This window comes from Pseudomyrmex gracilis, unplaced genomic scaffold (genome assembly GCF_002006095.1).
Source record: "Pseudomyrmex gracilis isolate BER0280 unplaced genomic scaffold, ASM200609v1 scaffold_119, whole genome shotgun sequence".
NCBI lineage: Eukaryota > Metazoa > Arthropoda > Insecta > Hymenoptera > Formicidae > Pseudomyrmex > Pseudomyrmex gracilis.
The window spans coordinates 32717-43299 of record NW_018020703.1 but is presented as its reverse complement, the minus strand read 5'-3'; the positions used below and the strand labels follow the sequence as shown (position 1 = coordinate 43299).

Sequence of the window (10583 nt, the reverse complement as noted above, 5' to 3'; positions counted from 1 at the left end):
TTCCCTTTCTCCCCCCCCCCTGCCTTGTATCCTTTTTTTTTTTTTTTTTTTTTTTTTATCCTCGTCCCGATGAGGATTCTCATCCCCGTCAACTCGTATTTTACACACGCAGGATCGAATTCCCCCGTTCAACGATCGAATTTGAACGTCACGACGCGAGAGAAGACTCGCATTATCCCGGTTTTTATCCCGGGCTGGTTATAACTTCGGATATAAATAGAGGGTGGCTCGGGGTGGAGCGAATGTGTGTTGGTAAATAATAGCAGGACACGATCGAAGTAATGTATTAAAGTATTTACGGACGCGTGCGGCGCAAGAAAACGAGACGACGCGTTTCTCTCTTTTTCGGTGTCGCTTAAATAAATTTCTCGCGTCCTAGACTCGCTCGTGTTCCCGTTTTTTGTTTTCTTTTTCGGTCGAAAACACACGGAACCTCTCGTTATGTCGTTGCACATTTTCGCGCGCGCGCGCGCGCGTGCAAACTGCCGCGCGCAAATTGACAGGAAATTAAAAACTCGGTTCGCGCCTAATCGAGAAAACTGTTTTCTTAAAAACAGTTAATCTCGCCGACGACATTGGCGAAAAATGTCGTTACAGCGGCGAACGACAAACAACAAGCCTACAACAAGTCGATTTGTGCGAAACAAAGTATCGTTCGCCTCCGTTTAATTTTTATCCGATAGTCCGATGTCCGTTTGACAAGCGTGCTGTCGGAAGCCATATTTGTCAATAGATTCAGATATCTCGATATCTGCATATATCTGCTGGTTTTATTGTGAGAGAGAGAGAGATTTGTGTGTGCATCGCGATTACGCAGTCACTACGTAAATTTTGTTTTGCTAATATCAGAGTTACGTACGTCCACAGACGGACTTTGAGCTCAAAAGAACGTGTGTCGCGTTTACAAACGCGGTGTATCTCGTGAGCAAATGAAACAAAGAAAAAAACGGCAAAACGTTTCTCGTTCGTTTTTGATGCTGTTTTCTCCTCAAAAGCACTCGAAATTAAAGCTTTCTCGCTACGCGCGCGCGCGCGGAATACTCCGGATATGTATATATGTATATATTTTGTTGATGTCCGCTCTCTCTCTTTATCGCGTTAACGCGTTCATTGTTTATCGGCGATCGTCTTCGCTCATCGTTTCTGTTGCAGAAACTAATCGGATTACGGGCGAACGATCGTGACCTAAAATCGATTGTCGCGTCGTTTCGCGGTACGCTATGTAGCTGCATAGCGGTTAATTATTCCACAACGACGGGTGAGGAACGGGGGAGGAATATGGGGGAGAGCGAAGGGGAGGTAGAGATAATGGTGCGGGCTTTAATCGACACGTTATCGAGTGCGCTGCGCACGTGAACAAAAAGAAAAAAAAAAAAGTTTGCGAAAAGCACGAATCGCGCGGAGGAGCGCGGGGTGCGCTGAAACTATATAAACCTTCCCTCCCCCTTTTTTTATATGTATATATATATATATATATATACGTTAGAGAATAAAACTAGAAGAAATGACACGAGATTGCACGCTTTTCTCTCTCGAAAGAGCAATCACGAAAAAATTCGTCGAGATGTGTTATTTTCGTACAAAAACTCGAGCAAAAACGAGATCTCCGCGATTTCGCGGAGAAGGAAATGACGGCTGTGTGAAAAGAAAGCTCGGATTATACATTGAGAGAGGGGGGAGGAGAGGGAAAAAAAAAGTAGGTGGTCGCTGTTAACTATCGCGGTCAAACACATGCACCATCCTTACACTGTTATTCTCTGAAAGTGCGCTATTACATTCCGCAACCTGCAATCTACGGTAAAACGTACCGAACACATAATTACGCGCGCTTGCAAATTGTACAGATGTTGATTTTTTTTTCCTTTACGTAGAGCGGAAATCTCGTTGCGATTTCGACGAGCGTTCGACAGAGCGAACAATAATCTCCGCCGCGGAACTTTGCGGAAAAAGCCGAACTATAGCGTTCGATCGCGCGATTTTCGATCGCGGGACAGAAGAGAAGATCGAGATCAAGCGTGATGAGAAATTGATAAACAACGACGTTTTGCGCAACCGAAAAAAAAATTCGAGTTCGGTCTCTCGCCGGGCAGTTTTTCGGATTTCAATTGCGAACGCTCCGAGAGCCAGCCGTCATCAGGCCGACCCTGCTGTTCGTACTACGCAACCCCACGCAGATCCACACAGCTCCCGGCGGAGAGCTCACCACGCTATACCGACGTCGCGACCGCGGCTTTCTGCGTCGCGTTTCGCAGAGACCGTGAGGAAAGAGAGAGAGAGAGAGAGAGAGAGAGAGAGAGAGAGAGGACAACGCGAAAGCGTAATACGAGAAAGCGAAGAGGATAAAACATACTGGCAAACTAAGTATAAGAAAAACAAGAGAAGGAGAGAGCGATTGCGGTGCGTGGAAGCGAAAAACGTACTTTACGTGAGGCTGCAGATAAAAAAAGAAGAGTGAGAGAAGAAGAGAGAAAAAGAGTGAGCGAGTAAAAAAGAAAGAGAGAGAGAGAGAGAGCGAGAGACGGAGAGTGAGAGAGAAATAGAAAGAGAAAGAGAGAGAGAGAGAAATCGATCTTCAGAGTATACAGCACAGGAGAGAGAGAGAGAGAGAGAAAGAAAGAGAGAGAGAGAAAGAGAGAGAGAGAGAGAAAGAGAGAGAGAGAGAGAGAGAGAGAGAGAGAGAGAGACACACTTACGGCTTCCCGCGGCGGTGCGGGGTAGCATCCGTTCGTCGTCGTCCGTTGGCGAAACGTCGTCGTCAGCCGACAAGAGAGAAAGAAAGAGAAAGAGCGAAGAGAGAAAGGGGAAAAGAGAGAGAAAAAAAGAGAGAGAGATAGTGTGAATGAGAGAGAGAGAGAGAGAGAGAAAGAGAGCGCGAGGGTGCAATCCCCGAGAGTACGTAACTCTCCACGAACTAATTCGTCGCTCGTTCGCAAGAGGTGCGATATCGAGATCACAGTCCGAATCACCACCGATACATGGCAAAAATCACCCTTAGAGTTCTCTTCTTTCCTCCTTTAGGCCGGTCGTCCGCACTGGCGAACTGCTGTATTACGGAGGCTGCGAGTCTCGCAGACAAAAGGGGGTGAAAGAGAAAGAGGAAGAGATAGAGAGAGAGAGAGAAAGATACAGACAGAGAGAGAAAGAGTGAGAAAGACAGACAGGAACAGAGAATCCTTTCTGGGGGTTTCTTGTTCTGCGTTTCCTCTCGCGTTGTCTCAACGACGAGATCGAGAGAGGATGACTCCGATGACGGATGACAGTGTGATGCAACGTCGCGTCGACGACGACGACGACGACGGCGACGACGACGACGACGACGACGACGGCGGTAGCAGCGAGGGCTGACAGAACGGCAGGACGAAAACGGCGCAGCACAGAAAAAGAGAGAAGTAGGCCGGTTAACCGTTCAGGCCGCACTGAAGAGTCGAGCGAGCCGCGGGTTAGTGAGGGTGAACCGGCGGGCGGCCTGGCATCCCTCCTCTCGCAACCCCGACACGCACCCCCGCCACCGTAGCAGCCGCCACCGCCGCCGCCGCCGCCGTCGCCGCGCGTAGATCGCCGTTGCGGTGAGAAAAACGCACGTTTTATATTCTCCGTAGTATGAGTAATNCCGCCGCCGTCGCTTCGCCATCAGCCACCGAGCACCTACAACCCTCCTGCTGCCACCCCGTCAGCCGGTCGTTTTCGTTCGTTCGTTCGCTTGCTCGCTCGCTCGCCAGCTCGCTTACTCGCTCGCTTGCTCTCGTTACGTCGTCGCTCTGTTCTAACCTGTTAGAATGGCGGAGAATTCAGAACACGAAGCATATTTCGAGGGTGCTTTATTACACAGCTGTGTGTAATAGTACGAGAGAGATAATTGTACTGTTATATCACAACCACTGTCTCTTCTCTGTGTGTATAAATAGCACACGACGATAGAAAAGAAATTTGCACACAAATAAATCGTACTGTTGCAAACAATAATAAATTATTGCTTATAATTGTTTTTAAAAACTCGCTTCAAAAAACTACGTTCCAAACTACGTTCAATCGTATTATATTTCAATTTCGCTGGAAAAACATTTTTTTGTGTGCGAGAGAAAGAATTAAATTTAATAAGTCTCTCTTTGCGTCCCTTTAATTTCGCCGCTGATATTTAATCCTCTTGGCGTTTATTCGCGGTGCGCACAGCGGCGAATATACATATATATACATATATACACATGTATGTATATATCGTAAATCTATATATTTGAAAATCTGAAAATTTATTCGATAATATAAAATATTGCGCATCCGCGCGTGTCGCCCGACAAATGTGTGCGTTCGCGCGCCACGTGCGCGCACGTTCGGGTGCGATATAAAATTTCGACAAACAGAAGAATCTCAATTTTTTCCCCAATTTCACACGTGTCACGAATTACAATGCAATATTATACTTCGCAAATCTAAATCTAATCTCTCGCGTCTTGACAAAAGACACACACACACACACACACACACACACACACACACACACACACACACGTGAGAGTCTTGGCAAAAATAAAATACATCCGAGCAAACTTCATTTATTTGTTGCCAATTGTACACGAATGTGTGTTTTTTTTTATCTTTTGTAGATAAACTAGCGCAGATAAATTGCTGTGCAAATAGAAAAAAATTATATACTTCTTTTATACAGCAATTATTTTGGAAAACAGCGCTTTATATATGTCATAGCTTAATTTTTGTTTGTTCTGATAAATCAGTCAACTCAGGCGATATGTCGTAACTGATAAGAGATCTTAATGTAAACTGTGAATTCGGATATCGAGAATCTATATATGGCTGTGCTCGAACAATTGTTTTAATTATTGAGCTGTGCCGGCGCGCGATTATTTTATCGTACGTTAGTCGCACAATTGCAGAAACGACGCAAACTCGCACGTAATTAGCAGCATCGTGTGTGTGTGTGTGTGTGTTGTTTAAACTCTCTCTCTCTCTTTTGCGACTAGTAAGTATCTCAAAATGATCAAACTTTAATTGTGATTGCATCAATTGCAGCGTCGATCGATTAAAAGTTATTTGATATTTGTGTAAATTGTTCAATTGTTTTTTATTAATATTGAGATTTGCACCGCGTCTTTCTCCGATTTCAAACAAAGATTTTAAATCTTCGCGTTGTTGAAAAGTTTTAAATCTCTTCGCATCAATCACTCGTAACAAATCGCGATAGCGGCAATGGAGGATTTGTCAGATTTAAGGAAGATATCTTGACCTCTCTCTTTTATATTCTCTCTTTTTCCTTTCGAGAGAAGAAGTCGAATCGATCGTGTTTTCTACTTTGCGCGGAAAAATGAACCGTCTGGCGCTCGGACTTATCCTGATCTGTTGCCACGTTTCGGCGATTGAGATAAATGGTTATTGTAAGTAGATATATATCTATATAACACTCTCTGACAATGTGTGTCGGGTGATATATTTTCTTAAAAATATGTCGTTTTTTACATGGGTTTTGTCTTTCCCGACCGCCTGCTACATCTTCATTTTTAAGTAAATTTTTGCGCGAAAATTTATTTTGAGAAATAGAGAGAAAAAAATTTCGGTCTCTTTTATCTTTATAAACAATTAATTTTCGTCTCTGATTTATTATTTTCTCTCGTAAAACCGATAATATTTGTGCGACATTTGTGTGTGTTTTAGTTTCCCTACAATTTTTGTTACAATTTTTTATTCCACACTATACTGTGTAATTACATTTTACTCAAGAGTTGTGTTTGCAGCCGAGTACATATTGACGCAGAAACGTAACAAGTTCGAAGATTTCCTCGAGAATTTGAAGTCAATATTGAAGACGGGAAACGAGTCTCTCGGAATTCCGATTCTCGATCCGTTTGCCGCGGAGAAAGTGCCGATTAAAATCGATCAGGATGTGATAAAGTGCGTATAACACATTTTGAAACAATACATTTGTTGCTACTTTTCCAAAATTTCAATAATTGTCGTCAGAATTCTTTAGCTCGTAAATTAATGTTTTAATATTTCTTGATGTCGCGCAAAAGAACGACGCAGCGATTTTATTTCATATTTTTGCTTGACGATTTCTTTACGTTTTTCTCAGCTTGGACGTGCTTTTCAAAGACGTCGACGCGAGAGGTTTATCCGAGTACAATGTCAACGGCGGTAATTTCAACATATTCGGATTAAAATTCTACATGAACCTCTCGTGGCCGTTGATATCCGCCAGAACTAATTACGACGTGAAAGGCAAAGCCTTTACTTACTTTGATGTCTACGGAAACGGAGAAATTAAGTGAGTGCATTTTGTTTGTTTGTTTTTTTTTTTTTTTTTTGAGAATCATCGAAATCAACATATCAATTTCGACAAAATCGATACTTTGCGATTTACAGATTGTTTACTGATAAAATCTTAATCAAATGTTTACATGTTTTACGTACACACATATGTAAATATTGATGATTTGTACATTAATATTTTATGCATTAACGTTCTTATTATTTTTATAATTGTTTCTGGGTCATCCGCGCTTCATCGTCTGGCGGAGGATGACAGCTTTCCGTTTCGCTCCGTTCATATTTAAATACGCGCAATGTTTGAAATATACACACGTGAAAAAGCGAAAGCTCAGATGACTGACAATGAATCAGCCGTTTTCTCATTCACCCGCTTTCGCGGCTTTATCGGGCAATGTCAACCGCAATAATACGCGTTATTAAATCGTAACAGAATTTATATATCAATCTGCGCGAATTGTATTTTTATTTTTATTTTTTTATTTTTTTTATTTTTTTTACCATCTCGAAAGCGAGATTGCGCAGATTTTTCGACGAAACCTCTTTTCAAACGAGATAATTTTATTTTTTTCATCATCAAATGTATTTATACAACGCTCTTTTAATAATTAAAAAATACAAGAACCCAATTAGAAAGAAAGAGAGAGAGAGAGAGAGAGAGAGAAAGAAGAAAAGTTATAAAACTGAAAACGCAAATATATTTCATTTTCAGAATGTCCGCACACGATTTGACTTGCGAAGCGGAAATTCACTTTGCATTGAACAACCGATATCTCAAAGTGAAAAAAGTGAAAACGAGCGTTTTTTTGAAAGCATTGAATGTAAGTATATCCCCAGAGGCTATGAATCTTGATGTATTCGTAAGAGTTTTGTAGCTAGAACTGGAAGCACACAGCTTTATTTATTGACACAGCATAAGTTATATTCTCTGCTTTTTTCTGTGATTTGCTAGTTATTCAAGTTGCGTTTTATTATTAATAGCTTTGCGTTAACGATTTATTTATCTTTTCTTCTTTTTCGTAGATTTAGTTTTTTTTTTTTATTGTTCGCAGTTTCGCTTAACGGGCCTGTTCGATCACGACGAACTGTCCGTATTGTTGAGCGCCGTAACGTCCGATATGGTGCCACAGCTGATTTACGATTATCAAGATTTGATTGCGAAAAATCTAAATTTTGTTATAACAGATAAACTCAACGCATTTTTGTCTGATAAAACATTGAAAGATTTCTTGGAATTGATTTTTGATATTTCCAAGTGTCACAACTGCGTTATCATTTAATCTGGAGTACGCGACATGTGTCATTATTTTAAGTCAACTCGCTTTATGAGAATATTTGTGCGTCTTCTTCCTTTTTTTTTTTTTGTCTTATTTGTTCGCTAAATTTTTGCCAACCTAAACATATGTGACACTCAAACTCTTAGAAAGATCAGTGATGAGAAAACGAGAAAAAATAAGAAAGTTCTCTTTTCAAGTTCCTACGTGTTTACAACACTCTTATCTCGTTCTGACACTGTGCCACTAATTGCGTTAGAAGTTGCTCGACACGAGACGCTTCGTAATCTAATCTTTGTTTTCAATGTTACTCAATAAGACGCAGATTTTGTTTTCAAATTATAATAAATTCTTGAAAGAAAAACAACAATTTGAATAAAATAATTCTTTAAAGAAAAACAACAACTAATCTCTTTTCGTTGATAACGTGATTCTCCAAACGCAAGATTGATTTACATGTTGTTAGAACAAACAAACAACACAAAAATGCGGTCACGCGAGAGCAGATAAACAATAAAATGTAAAGTCTGTTGTAGATAACAAAGAAAAATCTATATCTCACGTGCGTTTTTTAATCGAGATCAATTCAATCTCTTTAAAATGATTGGGCGAGGTCGAACTGGTGTGCTTACATATTCGATAAGAAATTCCAATGTCCACAAGATCTATATTTATATATATTCGTCGCACGAGCTTCACAATCAACTCGCAGTTTTGATCTTCGTCATTTTTTTTTTAACTTGAACAAGTCTTGCGATATTGTAAATAAGTTGCAAAACCTACAGGCAGAAAAAAGGTAACGTGAACCGACTCGCGACGACAACTCGTACGGTAATCAAACGTATATCGTATTTTTCTCCGCAAACAAGAAAATATCCACGTGTATCCATCAAAAAAGTGTGCAATATGTATTATAAATTTACTTCGCAAAAATTGATGTAAAACTTTACGAGAGTTTTTCTGTTTCGCTTCTTTTCTGTCGAGTAACACGCGCGTACGCACACGCGTTACACGCAAGGATTCAATTTGATAATTTTTGTGTAATATTTTTGAGAGACAAACAGAAGCAAATCTTCTCACGCAACGTGTAACTTGCAATTGATCAGTGACGACGACAATTGCATATTTTACAATGAAAGATATATCTTAAACTTTCTCGATCATCTTCAAGAAAATTAAATAATTAAATTAAACACAGTGTTTTAATTAAGTCAAAGTAATCAATGACTTTGTTCACTTTGTTCAGAAACATGAATTTCGTGACGTTTGCGATCCTCTTGATGGTCTGCGGCCACGCTTGTTCGCACGTAATTCACTCATCTAACGAAAGTAAGATATATCACGATTGTGCATCTTAATTTATCTAATTGCAGTAATGTGTGCTTTTGTGCGCTATATTATTTTATTAGATATATTTGTAAAAAATATTTCTCTGTTTTACTATCAACTATATAGCGATTACACACACGTCAGCAAGTTTGATTTTTGTCCGCAGAGTACATCGATTTGTCAAGCTTCGTCGACAAGATAAAGAGCATAATGAAGACCGGAAATGACTCGCTAGGAATTCCGGTCCTCGATCCGCTCGTTGTAGACGAATTGCCGATTAAACTCGACGAAAAGGGACTAAGGTACGTGTCGTTTTGACTAATGCAAATTTAAATGATACTTGCAAATTTCATTTTTACAAATGTAAAAGGAACGAAAAACAAACGGATGTTTTTGTGATTTTAGAATATCCTGACACGCACTCTCTCTTTCTCGACAGAAAATTATTTTTAGTCAAATATATATTATATGTATATATATATATATTTTTTTTTTATTCTTTGCATATGGACTGTTCTCTATTTATCGTCGAATTAGAACACAAACAGAACGTCAGCAAATATACAAGATACCGTTAATAAATTGAAAGAAATTTGTTATCTTTATATTTCTGGCACGATTTCAGCTTGAACGCGACTCTCAGGAACGCCAGGGTGGACGGTCTGTCCGACTTCGACTTGATTGAAGGCGATTTTAACATAGGAAAATTTAAACTCGTCCTGAATATATCGTTGCCGTTGATAATAGCGAACACCGAGTACGAATTGAAAGCCAAAGCTGATATTTTCCAGATCTACGGCGAGGGTTTGATAAAGTGAGTGACTTATTTTTGTTCGAAATCGACATAATGTGCGTCGTTGATTTTAGAATTCTTGACACATCAAGCGAATACAAACGAAAACATCAAAAATGTCGTCAAAATATTAAGTCACAAAATTGCTAAAGATACATAAACATTCTGCTTTCAGAGCATCCGTGCGTGACTTCGCTTTCGAATTGGATATTGAATTTTCATTGAAGGACGGATATCTCAAAGTGAAGGAGATAACAACAGGTCTTTCCTTGAGATTATTAGATGTAAGTAAGATGTTTTTTTAATTCTCAACGAATTTTCATGTAAGAGATAAGTTTTGCAAAACAGAAGGAAGAAGAAAGAATTTGCAGATTATTTAATTGCAAGAATAGTACCTTGAATGAACATAATTTTACTCTTTAACTAACTTTGATGTCTATAAGGTGACACGCTCGTTTAAGTCGCTTTATAAAATATTCTATTATCTGTTAATATTTTTCTCGAATTTTTAATCGATGATTTTCTATTCAGAAATTGTCTGAGAAAATATTTTCGTTTTACTTTGCTATGAGTATGTTTCTATTATTTGTGCAGTTTCAAGCAACAGGCCTCTTCGACGACGAAGAATTGTCCAAATTAGTGAGTACCATAATTTCTGACTTAGCGCCCGATTTCATTCAGGATTACCAAGACGTGATCACGGAAAAACTTAACTCTATTATTACCGAAATGCTCAACGATTTTCTGGACAAGCACTCGTTGTCAGAAATACTGGGCTGGGTACTTGGTTGATAGTTGATATTGTATGTCTTATTGATTGTACGATAAGTTTTGTACATATTGTTATCTGAATCGACAATAGCAATAAAATATAATTATATATATATATATATATATATATATATATATAT

General features: G+C 39.4%; 1 protein-coding gene across 4 annotated transcripts in view; it reads right to left on the bottom strand.

Moving 5' to 3' along the window:
* LOC109856430 (acetylcholinesterase-like) overlaps window positions 1-10583 on the bottom strand; it is a 29147-nt gene that overhangs the window by 16648 nt on the left and 1916 nt on the right. For 2 of the 4 annotated variants that reach the window (XM_020431698.1, XM_020431696.1), the window contains exon 1: window positions 2694-3351. The exons of the other annotated variants lie outside the window; for them this stretch is intronic. Coding sequence is in view for 1 of the 2 variants with exons in the window: in XM_020431696.1 (XP_020287285.1) it covers window positions 2694-2721 (28 nt within the window). In the remaining variant the exon portion in view is untranslated. Of the gene's footprint in view, window positions 1-2693; window positions 3352-10583 lie in introns of those variants that run through there. 4 annotated transcript variants of the gene reach the window in all.